Source organism: Lepus europaeus, chromosome 17 (assembly GCF_033115175.1).
Source record: "Lepus europaeus isolate LE1 chromosome 17, mLepTim1.pri, whole genome shotgun sequence".
Lineage (NCBI taxonomy): Eukaryota > Metazoa > Chordata > Mammalia > Lagomorpha > Leporidae > Lepus > Lepus europaeus.
Window position 1 is genome coordinate 48388237 of NC_084843.1, and position 23853 is coordinate 48412089.

The window sequence follows — 23853 nt, forward strand, 5'->3', positions numbered from 1 at the left end:
TGTTTTGTTTCTTTAACTCCCCAGGTTATTCCAATACTTGGTGAAGACAGAGAAAGTGCATTCTCCGGGGCCATCAAAGAAGGAGCTACCTTTCTCTGACGGGAGGAGAGAACTTCCACTTTGACTATGACCTTGTCTAAATATGATCAGAGTCGGAGAACTCGGAAGGCTTCCATAGCCTTGGCAACTCATGACTAGAGCCTAGGGAGATTACTGATGCCATAAACAAGAGTGTCAAATTGTTAAGTCAACAACAGGAGTCACTGTGCACTTACTCCTCATGTGGATCTCTGTCCTTAATGTGTTGTCCAATGTGAATTAATGCTATAACTAGTACTGAAACAGTATTTTACACTTTGTGTTCTGTGTGGGTGCAAACTGATGAAATCTTTACTTAATATATACTAAATCGATCTTCTGTATATAAAGATAATTGAAAATGAATCTTGATATGAATGGAATGGGAGAGGGAGCGGGAGATGGGAGGGGTGCAAGTGGGAGGGAAGTTATGGGGGGGGGAGCCATTGTAATCCATAAACTGTACTTTGGAAATTTATATTTACTAAATAAAAGTTAAAAAAAATAAAGTGGAGGAGGGCCTTATATTTAAAGAAGAGCATTTTTTGAACAGCCCTGGTCTCCACTGCTGAGGAACAGGAAGAAAAAAAAAAAGAAGAGAGAAAGAGAGAGCGTTCGCAGAAGCAGAGTCTCAGGACCATGGACAGCTACACAGTGCCGGGGCGAAGGCAGGAAAAACTAGTTGACAGCTAAGGTTTTTGAATGGTTACTTTTACTAAACAGACAAACGAGGAAGGAAAAAAAAGGAAGACAAAAGCACTAATAATCGAGGGAAAACTCAATTTTTGTTTAAAACAGTGTTCTAGCAACGGAAAGACGTGGGTCCAGATAGAAAATAGTATCAGGAAAAGCAGGCAGTTACATGATGATGATTCAGGTTTATTCTTCTGACAAATGACATGTGCCTGTAGTCTACTCTTCAGTCACAAAAACAAGAATTATATTCTTTTATTGTTTTAGAAAAACAATGACCTTCTGGGTCTAGACTTTACTCTTCCATTTTTGTTAGGAAAATATTTGTAAGGCCTAATGGCATTGTCCATAGGAAAGCAAGAACACATTGTTTGGAAACTTCATGGGACAACAACATGAGAGTAAGCAGAAAACATCTGTAGGATGCTTTTTCTTATATAACTTTTACTTGTAATTAGATGAACTTAATACAAAGTAATGTAAAAGATACAAAAATTTCTCTCTGGTTCACTTCAAAACTAAGATCAAATTAATTCACAGGCCATATGTATTAAGATTTTTAGTGTATTGGAGGGAAAGAGATCTCTGCATTATTTATCAATGTCTTCCTCCTCTCTAGTCAAATGATATTAGCAAATTTCTTTTTTGCAATTCACCCATTGGTCTGACCACCACAGCTCACACAATTCATATGACAATTCATAATGGGCAGAGCACTCACATAGCATTCAGGACACTCCACAGTCACTTTTACTACAATGTGCCACATTATTTATTGGAAACCAAATAAACCAAAACCACAGAGGCATAATACAAATGCCTCAATCTTTTCTGTCATATGTGGCATTTCAGTCAGTTACTCATTGAAAATACCTTTCATGGCCAGCATTGTGGCTAGCAGGTTAAGCCGCCACCTGCAGCACTGGCATCCTGTATGGGCATTGTTTCAAGTTCCAGCTGTTCCACTTCTGATCCAGATCCCTGCTAATGAGACTAGGAAAGCAGTAGAAGATGCCCCAAGTTCTTGTGCCCCTGCATTCATGTGGGAGACCTGGAAGAAGCTCTTGGCTCCTGGCTTTGGCATATCCCAGCCCCAGCCATTACAGACATTTGGGGAGTGAAACAATGGATAGAAGACCTCTCTCTCTGTGTCTCTCCTTCTCTCTAACTCTGCCTTTCAAATAAATAAAATAAATCTTTAAAAAAGAAAGAAGGACCGGCACTGTGGCACAGCAGGTTAAAGCCCCGGCCTGCAGTGCTAGCATCCCATTGGGCACCAGCTCAAGTCCTGGCTGCTCTACTTCAGATCCAGCTCCCTGCTTATGTGCCTGGGAAGGCAGCAGATGATGGCCCAAGTCCTTGGGCCTCTGTACCTGTGTGGGAGGTCTGGAGGAAGCTCCTGGCTGCTGGCTGCTGGCTGCTGGCTGCTGGCTGCTGGCTCCTGGCTTAGGATCAGCTCAACTCCAGCCATTGTTGCTGTTCAGGGAGTGAACCAGTGGATGAAGACACCTCTCTCTCTCTATTTCTCTAACTCTGTCATTCAAATAAATGAATTAAATCTCTAAAAAAGAAAGAAGAAGAAAGAAAGCTTTTCAGAAAATAGGGGCCAGCACTGTGACATAGCTGGTAAAGCTGCCACCTGTAGTGCCAGCATCCCATATGGGCACCTGTTCCAGTCCAGGCTGCTCCACTTCTGATGCAGCTCTCTGCTAAGCCTGGGAAAGCACTAGAAGATGGCCCAAATACTTGGGTCCCTGCACCCATGTGGGAGACTCAGAAGTCTGAGTTTGGCTCTTGGCTTCCGATCGGCCCAGCTCCAGCCATTGTGGCCATTTGGAGAGTGAACCAGAGGATGGAAGATTTTCTCTCTCTCTCTCTCTCTCTCTCTGCCTCTGCCTCTGCCTCTCTCTAACTCTGCCTTCCAAATAAATAAAAAGAAAAGCTTTTCAGAAAATAAATAAAGCAAACACCTTACATTAAATGAAGGAGTACAACTGTAAAGGCTGAAAGTCAAGCAAAACTCTTTGTTTGCAATCAATTATGGGGCAAACAGAAAACACCCATTATCTAACCTATTCACAACTGATTAGTCACTGAAAATAAAAAATGAGAGAAGACTTTTCTCCATGAATAAAGCATTTTCATATTTTTAAAGGGCAGGGTTTTTCAGACTTCTGTCTCATCTTATGTGTGACATTGACCTTTTGATGATTTTATACTTTTTACTTAGAGTTCAGCCTGAGAGAGTCAGAAGCCAGTTTTCCAAACCACTTCACTGCCACTCCTGCATGGTCCCAGTGAACATTGTGCACATTCTTCCGAAAGAAAATGATGAGTGCTGTCCCATGTTTCCTGTGAGTTTGGAAAGGCAAGCATTAGAGCAAAATGTGAGAAATACTTACAGTTGTCAACAATTCTATCTCTGAGCTAAAGTTGCAAATATTTGACTAAATTCCAAAGGGATATCTATGGATGTTTCCCTTGAGAAAGAATAGCAATCTCTAAGAATGTCTATGGCTTTTTTAAAAAAGGGGGGCTGGCACTGTGGCATAGTGGGTAAAGTTGCTGCCTGTAGTGCCAGCATCCCTTATGGACGCCTGTTCAAGTCCTGGCTGCTCCACTTCCAATCCAGCTCTCTGCCACGGCCTGGGAAAGCAGTAGAAGATGGCCCAAGTCCTTGGGCCCCTGAACCCATGTGGGAGACCCAAAAGAAACTCCTGGCTCCTGGCTTCGGATCAGCACAGCTCCGGCTGTTGTGGCCATCTGGGGGAGTGAACCAGCAGATGGAAGACCTCTCTCTCTCTCTGCCTCTCCTTCCCTCTCTGTGTAACTCTGACCTTCAAATAAATAAATTAATCTTTTTTCCTTCTTTTCAACTTTTATTTAATAAATATAAATTTCCAAAGTACAACTTTTGAATTATAGCAGCTTTTCCCCCCATAACCTCCCTCCCACCCACATCCATCCCATCTCCCACTCCCTCTCCCATCCTTCTTCATCATGATTCATTTTCAATTATCTTTATATACAGAAGATCAACTTAGTGTATACCAAGTAAATATTTCAACAAACTGTGCCCACAAAGACATACAAAGTATATAGTACTGTTTGAGTAGTAGTTTTATCATTAATTCTCATAGTGCAACACATTAAAGGCCGAGGTCCTATATGGGGAGCAGGTGCACAGTGATTCTCGTTGTTGATTTAACAATTGACACCCTTATTTATGACATCAGTAATCACCAGAGGCTCTTGTCATGAGCTGCCAAGGCTATGGAAGCCTCTTGAGTTTACCAACTCTGATCTTATTTACACAAGGTCATATTCAAAGTGAAGTTCTCTCCTCCCTTCAGAGAAAGGTACCTCCTTCTTTGATGGCCCGTTTTTTTCTGCTAGGATCTCACTCACAGAGATATTTCACTTAGGTCATTTTTTTTTTGCCACAATGTCTTGGCTTTCCATGCCTGCAAAACTCTCATGAACTTTTTGGCCAGATCCGAATGCCTTAAGGGCTGATTCTGAGGCCAGAGTGCTGTTTAGGGCTTTTGCCATTCTATGAGTCTGCTGTGTATCCTGCTTCCCATGTTGGATTGTTCTCTCCTTTTTAATTCTATCAATTATTATTTGCAGACACTGGTCTTATTTATGTAATCACTTTGACACTTTTTTCTATCATTATGATCAATTATGGTCTTAAACTGATCACTTTAACAAGTAAGATGGCATTGGTACATGCCACCTTGATGGGATTGAATTGGAATCCCTGGCACGTTTCTAGCTCTACCATTAGGGGTAAGTCCAAGTGAGCATGTGCTGAACTGTATTTTTCCTCCCTCTCTTATTCCCACTCTTATATTTAATAGGGATCATTTTTCAGTTAAATTTAAACACCTAAGAATAATTGTGTGTTAATTAAAGAGTTCAACCAATGGTATTAAGTAGAACAACAACAAAAAAAAACACTAAAAGGAACAAAATAGTAAGTTGTTCCTCAATAGTCAGGACAAGGGCTGATCAAATAAATAAATAAATCCTTAAAAAAAAAAAGCTTTAAAATTTATGTTTCTTCCTGGTTTCCCAGAAGTTTGGAATCCCCTTAGGGTTCATATCTCCAGTCTTGATCTCTGTCTGGGTAACACAAAACTCAGATAATTGGGGTGCTTTTAACTGTTTGCTTCAGAGCTGGTATTGCAGCACAGCAGGTTAAGCTGTCGCTGGCATCCCATATGAGTGCCTGCTTGAATCCTGGCTGCTCTACTTCTAATCCAGCTCCCTGCTAACGTGCCTGGAAAAGTAGCGGAAGACGGCCCAAGTGCTTGGGCCCCTGACATCCATGTGGGAGACCCAGATGGAGTTCTGGGCTCCTGGCTTTGGCCTGGACCAGCCCAGCCATTACAGCCATTTGGGGAGTAAACCAGCAGGTGGAAGATAGCCTCTCACTCTCTCTCTCTTTTCCCCTCTTTCTCTCTCTGTAAGTCTGCTTTTCAAATAATACATCTTTTTAGAAGTTTAAAACAATATATAAGGCCAGCCCTGGCCTAAGGTGCCAGCATCCCAGTTTGGGTCCTGGCTGCTCCACTTCCAATCAAGCTCCCTGCTGGTGCACCTAGGAGGGCAACAAAGGATGGCCTTAGTGCTCAGGCTCCTGCACCCTTGTGGGAGACCTGGTAGAGGCTCCTGGATCCAGATCCTGGTTTTCATGTGGCTCAGTCCTGGCTGCTACAGCCATTTGGGGAGTGAGCCAGGATCTCTCTCTCTCTTTCTCTCTCTCTCTCTCTCTGTGTGTGTGTGTGTCTTCTTCTTTCTCTTTGGCTCTACCTTTTAAATAAATAAACTTAAAAAAATAAATCTTAAAAAATTTTTTAAAAAATAATTGTTTGCTTAACTGGCGAGATCAATGCCTTTCTGGTTAATCCTTCTTCTTTGGATGGTGGCTAAAACCCACCCATTTATTAGGAACTGGGACAATATTTTTGTGAACACTGAAAGGCTAAGCAAATTAGTTTCCAAAGCATATGTTTCAGAAGTTGATTAATCATACAAACAACCAGAGAACTTCAAATGTCACCAACCCATGGATCATTATGTACCCTTAATTCTATATTTACTTTCCTGGAGTGTGATAAAGTATGTGATACCAAAGAACAGAACAGAGAAAGGCCTAACAAAAATTAATGGCATATATAGTTAATTTAGAGTTGATAGATGGCAGACAGTAAGTTTTTTCCCAAGTGAGAAATTCTGCTTTCCAGTTATATTTGTCTTTTTTTGTATTGAGATAAAATTCATATAACACAGAATTAGCAAATATATAGTATATGATACCGTTTCATATCTCTAGGGGTTTTTAAATCTAAACCAGCTATGGGTGACATACTATAATCAAACAAATCATACAAATCAAAACAAATAGTTTTGGTTTTTTGTCACTGAATGAATTTTAAATACAAATGACTCAAATTGATGAATTATTCAACATATGCTTATAAAGCACTAAAAGAGGAGCAGGTGCTGTGACACAACTGGTTAAGCCACTGCTTGATACACCCACATCCCATATCATTGTTCCCGTTCAATCCTGGCAACTCTACTTCTGATCTAGTTTCCGGCTAATACATCCTAGGAGGCAGCAGATGATGGCTCAAGTGCTTGGGCTGCTGCCACTCACATGGGAGACCCGGATGGAGTTCCAGGCTCCTGGTTTTGGCCTAGCTCATTCCCAGCTGTTACAAGCATTTGAAGAGTGAACCAGCAGATGAAGATTCCCTTTCTCTGTCTCTCTCTCTCTCTCTCTCTCTCTCCCTCCCTCTCTCTCTCTCCCTCTCTGCCTTTCAAGTAGAAGAAAATAAACATTTTAAAATTCTGAAATAATATGTCAACCAGAGGAAAAATAATAATCAAGTAGTTTGTGTTCTTGTGCATTTGGCTGACAGCGCTTTACTTTGAAATCTACCACTATTATGGTGTCTCAGAGACCTCACGCAGCAGGAACTCCATTGAAAACTAAGACCTCCACAAAGAGATGCCCTGTGCTCATGATCGGGAAGCTCCCTCAACCCTCAGAGATCACAACACACCTTTGGCAACACAGATTCAACTTTTGATCTCACTCAGGGGAAAAATAATTGTGCCATTTTACTTGACTCTTCTAACAAAGCAGCAAGTCTGAGAAGATAGCAGAAGATTCAGAAAACATATGAAGTCTACATGAAGGGAACTCCAAATCCACTCATCAGAACCCTTATTCTGCCCAGTGACAGTCTGGCACTCTCTCTCTCTCTCTCTTTTTTTTTTTTTTTTTTTTAAGATTTGAAAGGCAGAGTTACAGAAAGAGAGAGAGGTTCTCTCACAGTGGCTCATTCCTCAAATGACCACAATGGCCAGGACTGGGCCAGACCACAGCCAAGAGCTTCTTCATGAGTGCAGGGGCCTAAGCACCTGGGCCATCTTCCATTGCTTTCCCAGGCTCATTTGCAGGGAGTTGGACTGGAAGTGGAGGGGCTGAGACTTGAACTGGTGCCCACAGGGGATGCTGGCACTGCAGGCTGCAGTTTAACTCGCTATGCCACAATGCCAGCCCCAGATGAGGGCATTTCTGTGCCTAAACATGATCAGGATTGCCCTGCCCAAAAAGAATGCAGGATTCTAAGCTTTCCCAAGTACAAGCAGCCTACTGCCTTATGCCCATTGCCTTGGTAATTACTTTTGATAATATAATAAACAATTCAAAACCATAAAGTTAAAAACTGTTAATTAGTGACCCCCTCACATACTGTTGTACTTTAGCCTCAGAGTTTATAAAGTGGGGATCAGTGAGAAGATGCCCAGGTCTTAAAGTCTGAGTGGATGTGGGGCACCTGGGTCCTGACTATGCTCCTGTAACCATATTTGTAGACTGGTACCTAGTAAGGCTGCTCCTGAGAATGTGTTTATTTTATGCATAAGAAATTCCAAATGTCACCCAAAGATAGAGTCTTGACTCCAGAATTACCTGTGTAGCTTTACAAATGCAAGAAAACCAGGGCTGCAACCCACCTCTGAGGATGCCATCCCCAGTGCACAGCAAGTGAAATCAGCCAGTGAGTTTTAGCCGTAGCCAGGGCTGAGTACTCCATGGAAGACAGTTGGTCCTTAGATGATTCCTGAGAACCAGTCTAAGTCTTATGTTGTATGCTACACAGTGAAGAATTTCTCCCTGCACATTTATTTGAGAAAAAATGCATCCCACTGCTCTGTTATCCTCTTCTAAGATCCTAAGACAAAGAGTTTTAGTACCAAGCATGATATCAGGACTTTAAATCCATGTTTCACTTCTCTCCTAATATTTACCATTGATGAATGAGAGGTTGAGATCCTAGTGACTCCATTCCATTACTGAAGTGAATTGAAAGGCTTCAAAAAAATGCTCAGCCAAGCCATACATAATTTGAAAACATGCTCCCTATGGATTGCAAAATAGATGTCTGTTTTGATGGAAACATCCTGCGTGGCCTTTGTGTCGGGGGTGGTGACTCCTTAAGAGAGCTCATCGCCCCTGTCAGAGCATAGTCTGTCCACAACGCCTCTCCAAATCTTAGCAAGAGCATGTCTGCCACCCAGTGTTCAAATACATCCAGTGTTCAGCACAAAATGCAGCCAGCATTCATATAAACGCACCTGCTTGCTCTCAAGCCTTTGTTTAATTTTCCACAGCTAAGGTCAGTTCAGAGTAAGGGGCATGCTTTGGGGTAAGAGGGAAAAGTATTCTTCCTGAGAAAAACCTATAAAAACACAAATACTTGCACTTCATACTTACTCCCTGAAGACTACAAAAATGAATCCAAAAAGGCATAATCCATTGCCTGATGCCCATTCTCATTAAATAGGCAACATACACAACACGTGTTTGCAGAGCCACACCCTTGCTCTAACATATGGCTTCCATATGCATGCTTATAAACTTGAGATATTTTCCTCCTTGTTGGCAGGCAATAATTCATATTTCAACAAGAAATTAACAGTAAGGACTTCCTTGTTTTGGTGCTGAAAGTCATATTCCACAAAACATAATTCACATCAAAAATTTTTTTGTCCCTACAAAATGCCACTGGACTCACTAGAGTAAACATTTCTGTCTCCCCAGGTGATAATGGTAAAGACATTGTCTCTCATCTAGATTTCTTCAGCTGCAAAATAGGCCTGAATCTATTCACAAGGAGAAGTTGAAGAGCAGCTAGTATAAGCAAGGATAAAGGTCTTGCAGAAACAAATGTGGATATGTGCCTTCATGATACAATGTACCAGAGGGAGATAGTCATAGCCTACAAGGGTAGAGATAGGGCACCAGTTAAGGAGTGCAGGGGGAGGAGACTCTGAGATAACCAGCACTTCTGTCCTCACGGTGCCACCTCTGCTGTGCACTACGTCCTCTTGGCACTCTTCCAGGCTAATGACAAAATAGCTGTGCCCCTCAGGAATGAGGAAATGACCATGGGCATCACAGGAATTTATCCAGCCGCCACTGTGTAAGTGTTTTACACCTGATGCTCCCTCTCATCACTGCTTTTGGACAGAAAGAGAACTAACTGGCCTCAATCAGGCACTGGCTACGTACCAGGCCCTGAGCTCTACCTACATCACACACACACACTTCGCACCAGTGAGACAGTACCAGTGACCCCCATCAGTCAGAGTGAAAGGATCTAGAGGTCTTCCAGACATCCAAGCAATCCTAGTGTTCCATTTATCCTTGGAACCATAAACCGAACTGGCTGGAGGCACAAGGAACAAAAGGTTTTTGAGAATTCCAGGCCAGTGTGCTTCAAACATCAACCTTATTTAACAGTGTTCATATCATCTTGTACCACTACTTTCACATTCCAAACCCCTGCGAACAAGAATTCACCCAGGATTCTTTCACTTTACGCCAGGATTTGACATTTGAAGCCTCTCATCTGACATTCTTCAGTGCACAAGTGCTCCCTCCAATCCACTATGCTCTAAACTCACCTTTCTGCATTCATACTTCATCAGAACGGACCCTGCTCTCGTACTTGTCCTGTTCTCCAGGATGAAATCCAGACTGCTCTCTGTGACATGTGAGGCTTTCCTCAATCCCTTCTCAGCCCCCTCTGGGCTCTCCTTCCTGAATGCCCCCTGATACTCAGCTGGATGTATCCACTCACTAGAAAACGGACCTGGCTTCCATTCCCTGCTCCTCCACAGGCCAATTCCTCCACTCCAGAGTGACCCCGCCATCCCTCCTGCCTGTCAAGATGTCCCCCATATTGATCTGGCAACTTTATGGGTCGTGGAGGAAACTTTGGAGGTGGTGGAGGTAATTTTGGCCGCGGTGGATACTTTGGTGGAAGAGGAGGCTATGGTGGTGGAGGTGGTGGCAGTAGAGGAAGTTATGGAGGAGGTGATGGTGGTTACAATGGTTTTGGAGGTGATGGTGGCAACTATGGTGGTGGTCCTGGTTATAGCAGCAGAGGAGGCTATGGTGGTGGACCAGGATATGGAAACCAAGGTGGTGGATATGGTGGAGGAGGAGGATATGATGGTTACAATGAAGGAGGAAATTTTGGAGGTATCTATGGTGGTGGTGGAAACTACAATGATTTTGGTAATTATAGTGGACAACAGCAATCAAATTACGGACCCATGAAAGGGGGCAGTTTTGGTGAAAGAAGCTCGGGCAGTCCCTATGGTGGTGGTTATGGATCTGGTGGTGGAAGTGGTGGATATGGTAGCAGAAGGTTCTAAAAAAAAGGGGGGGGGCTACAGTTCTTAGCAGGAGAGAGAGCAAGGAGTTGTCAGGAAAGCTGCAGGTTACTTTGAGACAGTCGTCCCAAATGCATTAGAGGAACTGTAAAAATCTGCCACAGAAGGAACGATGATCCATAGTCAGAAAAGTTACTGCAGCTTAAACAGGAAACCCTTCTTGTTCAGGACTGTCATAGCCACAGTTTGCAAAAAGTGCAGCTATTGATTAATGCAATGTAGTGTCAATTAGATGTACATTCCTGAGGTCTTTTATCTGTTGTAGCTTTGTCTTTTCTTTTTCTTTTCATTACATCAGGTATATTGCCCTGTAAATTGTGGTAGTGGTACCAGGAATAAAAATTAAGGAATTTTTAACTTTTCAAAAAAAAAAAAGATGTCCCCCATATTCTTCTAATATCATCTGGCATCATATTTCCTCCATGAGAACTCTCTCAGTGATGACTCTGACCAGGCAACCCCTCCAGCTCTTCCTGTTAGCATCACATGATAGAAAGTGTGTGTGTGTGTGTGTGTGACACACATTGCACAGAAGCTACTTTGGGGCAGAAACGGCATTTCCAACTTGATATTAAGATACATTTAATATACCTGGCATGTATTACACATGATCTTAAGTTTCTCTAAACCACCAGCATAACACCTAATACCCACCTAGGCGTAAATGGATATTTAGGAAATGTCTGCAGAAGAAAAGCTCACACTGTTTGAAGGCATATTCTGAGTCATGCCCTGTAGAGGTATTTTTATGTGCACTATTTTATTTAATCATGAAGACTGGCCTAGGAGGTAGATATTGTTTTCCCATTTTTCAAGATGAGAAACTAGTGTTCTAATACTTCCAACAAGGTGCACTGGTCACCCACAACATGGTCAGGCTCAGAGCACAGTTAGTGGTGCCTATCCCCAAAATATCCCATTACAGAAAATCTCTCTTTGGAGGACGACTTAATCTGTCAAATAAATACCATCTTGTAAGGAGAATTTCTTTTTTTCAAATTAGGTAGCGTTTCTGATCCCAAGTTATAAACTAGATTTGTAAACTTGTTGTAACACAGTAGTTCAAATTTAGGTACAAATACTGTGTTTCAATCTTTAAGAATACAGCAGTAAAAAAAAATTTTTTTTTTTTTTGGGGGAAGTAAAATAGCAAGGTTTATTAAGAAGGAACATCTGTAAGGACGGATGGGCACCTCTCCAGACAGGACCTGAGAGAGAGTGCCCAGTCCCTCAGACTGGGGGGGGGGGGGGGGGGGGCGCTGCATGGGTGAGTGGAGAGTACACCTGGCCAGGCCAGGCCAGGCCAGGCCAGGCGGGCAACTCAGCAAAGATGCAGAGAGCTGAGAGCGCAGTCCAGTTGAGGCTGGGGGTTTTTAAGGAGATGGGTCTTGCTTCCCCACCTCAGCTCCTCTTGGAACAAAGGGCTTTTTGGATGTAAATAGAAAAACTTCTCTTGAAAGTCTGAAACAAAGGACTTTATGGATGCAAATGTTATCAGACCAGAGGAAGAGAGCAGGGTGTTTGAGATGCAGATGCTGGGCTGCACCTGGGAGATTGTGGAAGATTTATCAGGCAGGAAGCAGGAGGGGTGAGGGCCTCCACCTGGCAGGTTATCAGGTAGAAGGGGGCAGGGCAGGCAGGATGCGAAATCTGGGCTTCCCCTGAAACATTGTTAGGAAGTCATCCTATCAAAGTCAAGAAAATTTTTTTTCTAACAACTAAGCCTCCAGATCTACATACCAATTTACAGAAAATTCAGAGCTTTCGGGATGAGGCAAACAATACTATAAAGAATCAATAAACTAAATCATGAATGAGGAGCATTTTGTTGGATGAATGACCCACCTTGGGTCATTAGCATGGCAGCCAGTGGCCAGCCTAGGGCTAGAACCCAGGCAATCTGCTCTAGAAATTGGGCTTTTTGGCTAGCGCCGCAGCTCACTTGGCTAATCCTCCGCCTGTGGCGCCAGTACTCCAAGTTCTAGTCCCGGTTGGGGCCCCGGATTCTGTCCCAGTTGCTCCTCTTCCAGTCCAGCTCTCTGCCAGGAAGGCAGTTGAGGATGGCCCAAGTGCTTGGGCCTTGCACCTGCATGGGAGACCAGGAGGAGGCACCTGACTCCTGGCTTTGGATCGGCGCAGCGCGCCAGCCATAGCAGCCATAGAGGAGTGAAACAACAGAAGGAAGACCTTTCTCTCTGTCTCTCACTCTCTCTCTAACTCTGCCTGTCAAAAAAAAAAAAATTGGGCTTTTTAAAAAAATTATTAATGCTTTTTATTTATCTAAGAGGCAGCAAGAAAAAAACAAAGACAGGTAAACAGAGAAAGCGCCCTCATTCATTGGTTTACTGACAAAATAGCTGCAATGGCTAGGGACAGACCGGGGCAAGGCTAGAAACCAGGAATATAACCCAGGTTCCACACATGGGCGGCAGGAACCCAAGTGCTTGATGTATTGCTGCTGCCCTCCAAGGTCTGCATTAGCATGGAGCTGGAATTAAGAGTCAGACCTGGGTATGAAATCCAGGCACTCCACTGTGGCCTGTGGGCATCTAAACCACAAGGCTAAAATATGACTGCCCCCTAGAATCTGATACCTTACTACACAATGCTGCCATTTGCAAATGGCACCATATTTCTCTGTTAGATTATCCAAAGCCCAAAAGAAACAAACAATAAAAACCCACTATGATGCCATTTAAACTTAAATCAGAAACTAAACACCTTTCCTCCTCCTTTAAAAAATCCATTTAAGAGGCCAGCACTGTGATACAATGGGTTGTTACCACCTGTAGTGCCAGTTCAAGTCCCAGCAATTCTATTTTTTTTTTTTTACAGGCAGAGTGGATAGTGAGAGAGAGAGACAGAGAGAAAGGTCTTCCTTTTTGCCATTGGTTCACCCTCCAATGGCTGCTGCGGCCGGCGCATCTCGCTGATCCGAAGCCAGGAGCCAGGTGCTTCTCCTGGTCTCCCATGCGGGTGCAGGGCCCAAGCACTTGGGCCATCCTCCACTGCCTTCCCGGGCCATAGCAGAGAACTGGCCTGGAAGAGGGGCAACTGGGATAGAATCCAGCACCCTAACCGGGACTAGAACCCCATGTGCCGGCGCCGCAAGGCGGAGGATTAGCCTGTTAAGCCACGGCGCCGGCCAATTCTATTTCTGATCCAGCTCCCTGCTAATGTACTTCGGGAAGCAGGGAAGATGGCCCAATTGCTTGGGTCACTGGACCCATGTGGGAGACCAGGATGAAACTCCTGGTTTGGACCTGGCCCAGCCCTGGCAGTTGCAGCCATTTGGGGAGTGAACCAGTGGATGAAGATTGTCTCTCTCTCTCTCTTTCTTTTACTCTGCCTCTCAAATACATAAATAAATTTAAAAAAAGAAAAAATGCATTTAAACTGCCTAATTCTTTCCCAGTAGTAAAAATACACTTGATAGTTAATTCTGAAAGCACAGCTTAGTACCAGGATGAGAAATATAACCACAAAACCATTCCTGGGCCACCACAGCTGACATCAGCAAGCCTGGGACAGTTGCCATGACTCCAGCAACTTATGTACACTGTGGTCTCACAGCCACAGCCCCTCTCCTGATTACTTAACATGACCATTGAGTAAGAACTGAAGTTCCCCTTTTTCTAGCTTGGACAACATTTGTAATAATGTGTCCTGATATTGAATTTTACCACTTCAGATAGTTTCTCGAGCAATTTAAGATGATCTGATTTCAAAACCAGTCTGAAGTAGTGACTAACCACTTTTTACAGTTTTAATCCTTGTACTGGGTTTTTTTATTTGCGAAAGTTGAACTAGTTCCTCCCTGAAGACAAGTGTATTTTTTCACATTATTCCCTTGAAAAAGCATTAAACACTAAGTTCACACAGTTTTCCAACCAGGTTTTCAAAATACAGGCTCCTAGACTCCACCTCGGAACAACTGAGTCTGACTCTGGTGAGGCATAAGAAGCCATCCACAAACCAAAAAGGTGATCCCTTTCCAAGTACCATATCTTCCAGCACCTTGGCCTTAGACCTTCTGGCCTACTGCATGCTCAGAGATAAAGTTATGTTATTTATAGGCCACTCAGTTTATGTCATTTTGCTTTAGCAACCCAAACAGACTAAGACAATTTTTCCCATCAGGTTTCTATAGCTACTTCTCAACTGGCTCCTCCAGACTCCTAATTCAGAGCACTTGGCAAGGAACCAAACACATCTGAGTAATCCCACATTGCATTTCACCATTGATCTGGGACAGGTACACAACCAGCCATCAACCCAAAATAAGAAAAACATGGCAGCCTAGAAGTAGGCAAGGACGTTGTGAAAAGTCCCCTTTTGGACTGCATCTGATAATCCTCACCTATGGCACCAGCAAGTCCAAGTGGAGGGATGGAGTAAAGGATGCATTGGTTAGAAACAGTAAAATAAAGGAACTGCGGGGGCCCAGAAAGATTTTCCTTCAGTTCAGTTCTCTCTCCTCAGGGAGCCAGAGGCATCAGCCTGCGGGGGTGGGACAGGAGGTCAGATCCTTGTAAATCTTCTTCCTTTCTTCCTAACTCACACCAAACACGCACACACATACACATGCACACACTCACCCCCACAACCTTCATCCTTAAGGTACCTACAGCTGGGTCACCTTACCCAGCCAAAATATGTGCTCAGGCTTGTTAATTTTTCTGAAAGTATGTAAGTGGGCATTTTATATTATTATGCAAAAGAGCAAAAAAGCAGCATTTCCAAATTGAATGCTCTGAATAATACTCCATGCTCCAAGATTTTTTAATGATTAGTGTTCATTTATTTGAAAGGCAGAGAGACAGAAGCAGATAGACAAGAGTTCCTTCGTCCAGTGGCTTACCCCTCAAATGCCTACAATAGCTGTGACTGGGCCAGGCCAAAGGCAGGAGCCCAGAATTCAACTGAATCCCCCATGTGGATGGCAGGGACCAAAGTTCTTGAGCCATTACTTGCTGCCTCCCACTGTACAAATCAGCAGGAAATCAGAATTAAAAGTGGAGGGACCAGTGTTATGGCAGGGCTGGTAAAGCTGTTGCCTGCAATGCCAGCATCCAATATGGACACTAGTTTGTGTCCCCGCTGCTCCACTTTTGATCCATCTCCTTGCTAATGCGCCTGGGAAAACAGCAGAAGATGGCCCAAGTGCTTGAGCCCCTGCTATCCACATGGACATCCTGGAAGAAGCTCCTGGCCCCTGGCTTCGGCCTGGCCCAGCCCAGGCTGTTGAAGCCATCTGGGGAGTGAACCTGTAGACAGAGGTTTTCTCTCTCTTTCTCTCTGTCTTTTCCTCTCTCTGCAACCCTGACTTTCAAATAAGTAAAACTAAATCCTTAAAAAAAAATTAAAAGTGGAGCGGAGACTCCAACCCTGTGATATGAGATGTCTTATCAGTGGCATCTTAACCACTGTGCCAAGTAACCTCCAAGCTCCACTTCCATGTCAGCTTTCACTGTGCAAACTCTGTTACACTGCAGGTATAAACAGAGGTAATTTCAATGTGACTTTTTAAAAAGCCCAGATTTTTTCAGTTTAAAAATACATTATCTCAATGCCAGTGTTGTGGTGTAGCGGGTAAAGCTGCCACCTGCATTACCAGCATCCCAGTTCAAACCCCAGCTGTTCCACTTCTGATACAGCTCCCTGCTAATGTGCCTGGGAAAGCAGCAGAGGATGACCCAAATACTTGGGACCCTGCCATCCAATGGGGGAGACCTATAAGTACCTCCTGGCTCCTGACTTCAGTCTGGCCCAGCTTGGGCCATTGCAGCCATTCTGGGAGTGAACCAGCAGATGAAAGGTTTCACCATGTCCCCTCCCCCTCTCTCTGTAACTCTGTCTTCAAATAAATTTAAAAAATCTTTTTTTAAAAAAAACATATTATTGATACAGCCAAATGATTTCTTGAATCTATCTATTGGAATTGAGGTGGCTTATTTTTAAATATTACTTGCAGAACAGAGAATATATAATTGCTCTTAAAGTGCAATTAAAATCCATCCTATTATTAAAAAGCATTTTATCAAGTGAATTATTTAAAACTCAATTCATTAGCCCTATATCGCTAATTTAATTACTGGTAATATGGATGATAATGTCAATATTAATCAAATAAATTTTTTAATTTGTAAATGAATTCAATCAAATTTTAAAATGCCTCATTTGCACTAAGAGCTTACTAGAATGCCACCATTAACAAATAGATAGATTCGAGAAGCCATGAAAACAAAAGTTCATGAAACCATCAGAATCCATGTATTACAGTTACATGGTTTGCATATAAATGGACATCGTACAAGTGCTAAATGGTTAGGTCTGTTAGAACTACACTTCAGTTTATATTAAAACAGGGTACTAACTGAATCAGGGTGCACTTCACACTGGCCCAGGACCCTATCCATATTGGTCAATTATTTTTCCTCTGTGCCAGGGCCATTTGTCCTTACAGAGGAGCACTGCAGGTCAGTAGGAGGCTCAGAGAAGAAACTGGGGAGAGAGCATTCACTGTGCTGGAGAAATACCTGGTGATATATCAGTACTTTCCTCAATTTTTATTGCTAAAGATCAACCAATAAATATTTATATACATAATAAGACAATATTGTTTCCTACTTAAGTGAATGTTTTTACTTTTTGCAAAAGAATTCTATAATATGTTTAAATAATTTTAATTTTTTAAGTTAAGAAGCATTCTCTCATAAATGCTGTTAATACTATTTTTAATGAACTTTTCTTCCCTAATATATAAGAAAATATACACATACTGGGAGGTTTTCAAAATGTTCATGGAAAATAAATATTATGAAAAAACTATGCAGGGCAAGCATTTGGCACAGCAGTTAAGACACTTCTAAAGAAGCCTGTATTCCAAATTAAAGTGCCATGCTTCAAGTCCTGGCTTCACTTCCAATGCCAGCTGATTCTCCCTAATGTGCACTCTGGGAGACAGTAGATGATGACCCAAGTGGCCTTGGGTCCTTGTCACCCATGTGGGACCATCGTGGCACTTGGGTTAAGTTTAGAACTCCCGAACTATGCATAGATTTAAAAAAAAATGCACCAAAATAAATCTGTACTAGTTATTATAACATGTCTGAAAAAATATTTAATTTAAGACTTTAGGAAGAATAAGACATCAGTTTGAAAAAAGCCCCTATCAGATAAACATGAATTTTTTTTTTTTTGACAGGCAGAGTGGATAGAGAGAAAGAGAGACAGAGAGAAAGAGAGAAAGGTCGTCCTTTTTGCCGTTGGTTCACCCTCCAATGGCCGCTGCGGCCGGCGCATCTCGCTGATCCGAAGCCAGGAGCCAGGCGCTTCTCCTGGTCTCCCATGCGGGTGCAGGGCCCAAGGACTTGGGCCATCCTCCACTGCCTTCCCGGGCCATAGCAGAGAGCTGGCTTGGAAGAGGGGCAACCGGGATAGAATCCGGCACCCCAACCGGGACTAGAACCTGGTGTGCCGGCGCCGCAAGGCGAAGGATTAGCCTGTTAAGCCATGGCGCCAGCCATGAACTTTGCTATAATTGAAGTAAGAACAAACATTCACTGTGTGGTGCGGCTGGGGTGGAAGATTAGTAATATCATTAATACTTTTCAAAAAGTTTATGGGGACAATGCTTCAGGAAAATCAGCAGACCATCCATATCGTACCCTAAATGAGTAAGACTAACAATTAGCAGAAAAACAAAACCAATAGCCAATATCACAGGCATCTCAATTGTCTCAGCTAGCTTAGTTCTCACCAAAAAATTAAATGAAGCAAAGTGTATACTGGATGGGTGCCAAAATGCTTGTACCCAGATTGATTGCAGAGAATAGCAGAGCTCTCAATGGAAATTTTAAACAAGTCTGATCAAGATCCTGAAGAATTTCATGGAAGAACTGTACCAGAAGATGAAACATGGACCAATCAGTAGAAGCCCGGAGACAATGCACAATCAAAGCAACGGCCACCAAGGGGTGGAAGTGGTCCCATCAAAGCAAATGTGGACCAGTAAAGAACAAAATTCATGGCAACAGCTTTGGGGGATGCTCAAGGCATTTTGCTTGCTGACTTCCTGGAGAGCCAAAGAATAGTAACACACAATTATTAGGAGAATGTCTTGAGAAAGTTAGCCAGAGCTATAGCAGCAAATCTAGGGAAGCTTCTGCAGAAAGTCCTTCTCCACCACAACAATGTTCCTGTTCATTCCTCCCATGAAACAAAGGCAACTCGGCAAGATTTTCCATGAGCAATCATCAGACCACCACCTTACAGTCCTGATTTCTCTCTGACTTCTTTTTCCTTTCCTAACCTTAAAAAATCTTTAAAAATCCCCCATTTTCCCTCAGTCAATAATGTGAAAAGACTGAACTGACATAGTTAAATTTACAGGGTCCTCACTTATTTAGAAATGAACTAAATTGTGGGCACCATCACTTATAAAAGCATCTTAAACTGACAGAGTTCATGTTGAGAAATAAAGTTTGCATTTTTATTTTTACCTTTAATTCCTTTTACACAAACTTTCTGAAACCCCCTCACATATCAAGAATCATCAAGGATTTCATTGTGCCATTTTTCATATTCTTCACATCAAAGGCATTGATTTTATTTTTTTTAAGATTCTATTTATTTAGGCCCAGGGCAAAAGAGAAGCTCTGCCCACAGGAGTGCTGCTACCTCTGACTTACATAATTCAGAGACTCCAGTGCTGTGCAGCGTTCCAGTGCCGTGCTGATCTGTCATGGGAACGCTGCCACATTGATCTACTCTATCTCTGGACAGAGCCCAGGCAGCCGGAGCCTCAGGCCAGATGCCTTTTGGTGCAAGAAGCTAGATGCAGATCTTGAGGGATTGTGAGAGAATCAAGAGAGTAGTAACAAGAAAGAAGTGATCATGAACCCTATAATCTAAAACAGAATTGTGGTAAGTTACCAAACAGGCATTTCAGAGAACAGGAAAGAATAAGAACAACACCACCAAAATAGGAACTGGTGGAGAGCAGAGGGCTGTGAGGTATTGAAAAAGCGTACTTAGAGGAAGGGAGGAGGGAAAGGAACAAGCGAGGGCAGTGTGGTGGGTGTGGACCACGCTGTTCTGTGAGAGTTTCAAGAAGAATGTGAGTTCTCTAACTCTGCTTGATGAGGCCTGAGGGACAAACAGACAGGGCTACTGAAAGTGCCTGTGTGGCCTGCTGAGGGATGTCTTTAAGCAGGCTTACCTCGCTTCAGCGCCAGCAAGCGTTGCTCCCACCTGCAGGGCGTTTGCTTCACGCTTCTTGACTTGCCCAGCCCTGTAAGTGTTCCCAGAAATGATTTCGTCTTGATTTTCTCTGTGGCCTGTAGGTGGAGCGCTACTAAACAGTTCCTGAGTCGCAGCTTGTGGGAAATTGTAGTTAACCCTCATTTTCTTACTTCTGGCCAGTCTCTCCATCTTCAGGCCTCAATTCTGAAGACCCTGACACAAAAAATCTGCTGGTTCCTCCCACATTCAGAGACTCCTGACAGTTTCGAGGGCCTTTAGAGTTGGATACCTCTTCTTGACGTTTTACTTTAAACCAAGCTGATACCGAGCCGGTGCTGTGGCGTAGCAGGTAAAGCTGCGGCCTGCAGTGCTGGTATCCCATATGGGCACTGGTTTGAGTCCTGGCTATTCCACTTTCAATCCCGCTCTCTGGGAAAACAGTAGAAGATGGCGCAAGTGCTTGAGCCCCTGCACCTGCGTAAGAGACCCGCAAGCAGCTCCTGGCTTCGGATTGACTCAGCTCCTGCTGTTGTGGCCATCTGGGGAGTGAACCAGCAAATGGAAGACCTCTCTCTCTCTCTCTCTCTCTCTCTCTCTCTCTCTGTCATTGAAATAAATAAATAAATAAATCTTCAAAATATACATATGTTTAAAATATTTATATTTAAAATATATACGTTTAAAAAAACCAGGCTGATGCTTCAAGCTGGCGGCCTCCCAAAACACCACAGAAGCACAGAAGCGGATATAAAACCTGGCACAAGCACCACTTGGGGAGCCCCTGTCTCCCTCTGGTTCATTCATTCAGCAACTCAGGCATGACCACAGCTGCTAGGAGCTGACAACCCAGACACCAACTATGAGTGCTGCACGCAGAAGCATGGGCTACTGTGCGAAAGGGGAGGTGGCTGATCTTGCTGATGATCAGAAACAGCTGATCAGAAGGCTTAATGGATAAAAAAGGCAGGCCGGTGCCGCGGCTCACTAGGCTAACCCTCCGCCTGCGGCGCCAGGACTCCAGGTTCTAGTCCCTGTCGGGGTGCCGGATTCTGTCCCAGTTGCCCCTCTTCCAGGCCAGCTCTCTGCTGTGGCCCAGCAGTGCAGTGGAGGATACCCCAAGTGCTTGGGCCCTGCACCCCATGGGAGACCAGGAGGAAGCACCTGGCTCCTGGCTTCGGATCGGCGCAGCGGCCATTGGGGGGTGAACCAACAACAAAAGGAAAACTTTTCTCTCTGTCTCTCTCTCACTGTCCACTCTGCCTGTCAAAAAAAAAAAGGTCAGGCAATGGCCTTGCCACCCCACGTACCCAACACATCCAGCCTCTGCATTTCCTGGACTCTGTTGGTATCTCATCCCAGTTTTCCCTCCTCAGGACACGCTGCACTTCCCCAGCTGACCCTTCATGGTATAAACACACATCCTTGTTTGAGATTGTCAATAGTGCTCCCAGCCACCTGGTCTGAGGCTGACATTCTCACAGCAACCTACAAGCTTCGTGAAAAAGGCAAGGATTTTCTGAGTCTCATTTTTTCTTACCCTGAAATATGGAATTACTCACACCTTCCTGTCTACAGATAAAAGAATCAATAAAATAATATTTCTATTACTGTTGCATTAGGAAAGATGTTAAAGAGTTAGAATTGTGTAGTAAAGAAATATCAACTAGGCCAGGTGCCTCCAAAACACCCAGTCTCTCCCATGATCCCATGATCCTTTAATGCCAAAATAATGATCATCATACTAGCAATGGTAAAATTTTTTGATTGTGTCCTTTGGTGTCTGTGTATAGCAGACACGCTAGAAGTATATTGCAAGCATTTACTCTTCCCAACAATCCTAGCATTTACTGCAAGTGTCATCATCACCTCCACTTTCAACTTGAAGGAATTGTGAGAGGAGCAAGTAGAGGTAACTTGGGAATCATTCCATGGCCAGGCCATGATGGTACCCAGAGCAGACACGCCAGTGAGCATGTCAGGGATGACCACCCTCCATCTCCCAACACCTGCTGCAAGACCCCTCTCCTCATTGTCCCCTGATTTTGTTTTGAGGGGTCTACATTACAAGCCAGAAGCAGCCCAGCCATTTTTTTTCTCTAAAACACCACAACAGTGCTTTATAACAACCACGCTGCAATCACAGAACTTTCCACACTGCTTCTCCCATGGTCAGGCCACAGAGTTACAGGAGATGGCTGTGCTCCACCCCGCAGGTGTGAGAAAGACTAATTCTACCGAGTGCTGGAAGAGTTGCTGATAAAATGGAAGTCTCCTACCAAAACAGATTTTCTTTAAAAAAAAAAAACTTCTGTCTACAATGATGTGTGCATCCTGCAAGACGCCAGCCTCAGTGCCCCTATTCTGGTCTCTGGAGCAGTTCAAAAGAGCAGGGAGAGAAAGAGAAAATAGGACACTATCAGATAGCCTCGGGCCCTTTAGTTACCAGGGCCTGTTCTGGTTGGATTATCGCTGTGAGTGCTCAAGATAACAATGAGATGATCACTCCTTTTCTCTGTGGAAGCTCAAGGTTGATTTCTTTCTAACAGACAGGAAACAGAGTCCCATATAGCATATGCCCAAGGCATTATTAAGTAGCTCATTTTCAAAAGAGTTGACTCTATTACCATTTAAGGGCATAACCTAGAAATATGCTATTCAGAGTAAAGAAATGAGACAAGAAAAAAGATGAAAATGAATGACACCAAGAAAACTCTAATATGTCCATTCAGATAAAGTAGTCTCATCGCTTCTCAGCCTTTTGGCTAAGATCAAGTGTAATATCTGTTCTTATCAGATAAAGTAGTCAGGCTGGGAAGCTGCACACTTGCTGAGAAGACACAAAGCACATGCTGCTAGATGGCCCTGGTGGCTCCCCCGTGCTGCACCCTCTGCTGATCCCTGCTGCCTGCTCTTTGGAACTGGTCCTGCTCAAGGGCTGTCATCATTAGCTCACACTGGCACTAGGAGGTAAACCATATAACGTATTGACTTCTGTGCTCCGGATACTCTCCTGTTCCAGTAAGACCACTTTTGTTACCAGAAATCTCTCACGGTTCATGTGGCCAGCCAAGAGTTTCCTGTTCTCCTGCCTCAATCTCCATATAGATCCAAGTAATACCAGGACAGGAGTCTTTGCGTGGAGAAGTATATTCTCAGGCCATCAGCTCTGCCTAAGTACCCTGCACACATGGGCTCTCTTTTTCAATCTTCCCCAACACACTTCCCTTATGCTTATTCCTCCTGTCACCAGAAGCGTCCGATCTGCACTATGGCCTGACAGCTATACAACAAAATTCAAAAAGTGGTCTCCATGTTTACAGCCACCTGCTATTTTTTTATTCCAAATAATGTCAGCCCTCATGGGCAGAGTGGTGGAGAGGAAAAGACAGACAGACCTGGGATTCAGTACTGGCCTTGACAAAATGGAACGTGTAAGTGTACCCTCCAGCCATCTATGCATTTTCTCCTATGTAAACTGAAGATACGGTGCCTCCTCTGGGTTTTTTTTGAATTAGCAAAACTTGATGATGTAAGTTCATTTCCTTCTCATTTCTCTTTTTTCCACTTGTACCCACTCAGAAGATACTTTCTTTCCAGACTTACCAACCTTCATTTCAATTCAATTCTGGCTGCTTGCAGAAGACAGGTCATTTTCATAGGATACAAATTTACCACTATTGAGTTCCTGGGAAAAAAACAAAAACACAGATTTTTGAAGGCAATTTTACAATACCATTTTTCAAAATATACTGAAAAATGGCAGTCATATTTGTCAGAAGATGTTTAAAAGACTTCAAGTGGGCCGGCGCCATGGCTTAACAGGCTAATCCTCTGCCTTGCGGCGCCGGCACACCGGTTCTAGTCCCGGTTGGGGAGCCGGATTCTATCCCGGTTGCCCCTCTTCCAGGCCAGCTCTCTGCTGTGGCCCGGGAAGGCAGTGGAGGATGGCCCAAGTGCTTGGGCCCTGCACCCCATGGGAGACCAGGAGAAGCACCTGGCTCCTGGCTTCGGATCAGCGAGATGCGCCGGCCGCAGCGGCCATTGGAGGGTGAACCAACGGCAAAAAGGAAGACC

At 43.7% G+C, this 23853-nt stretch overlaps 1 protein-coding gene and 1 pseudogene across 1 annotated transcript; both read left to right on the forward strand.

Annotated features, from left to right (window-relative positions):
- Positions 1-10041: 10041 nt before the first annotated feature.
- LOC133775798 (heterogeneous nuclear ribonucleoprotein A3-like) lies at positions 10042-10521 on the forward strand (the record flags this gene model as incomplete). Its single annotated transcript, XM_062214289.1, has 1 exon — positions 10042-10521. A coding segment is annotated over one exon (474 nt), but the record flags the coding sequence as incomplete, so codon positions are not given.
- A 12000-nt stretch (positions 10522-22521) lies between these two features.
- Positions 22522-22669, forward strand: LOC133776460 (U2 spliceosomal RNA; annotated as a pseudogene).
- Positions 22670-23853: the final 1184 nt, after the last annotated feature.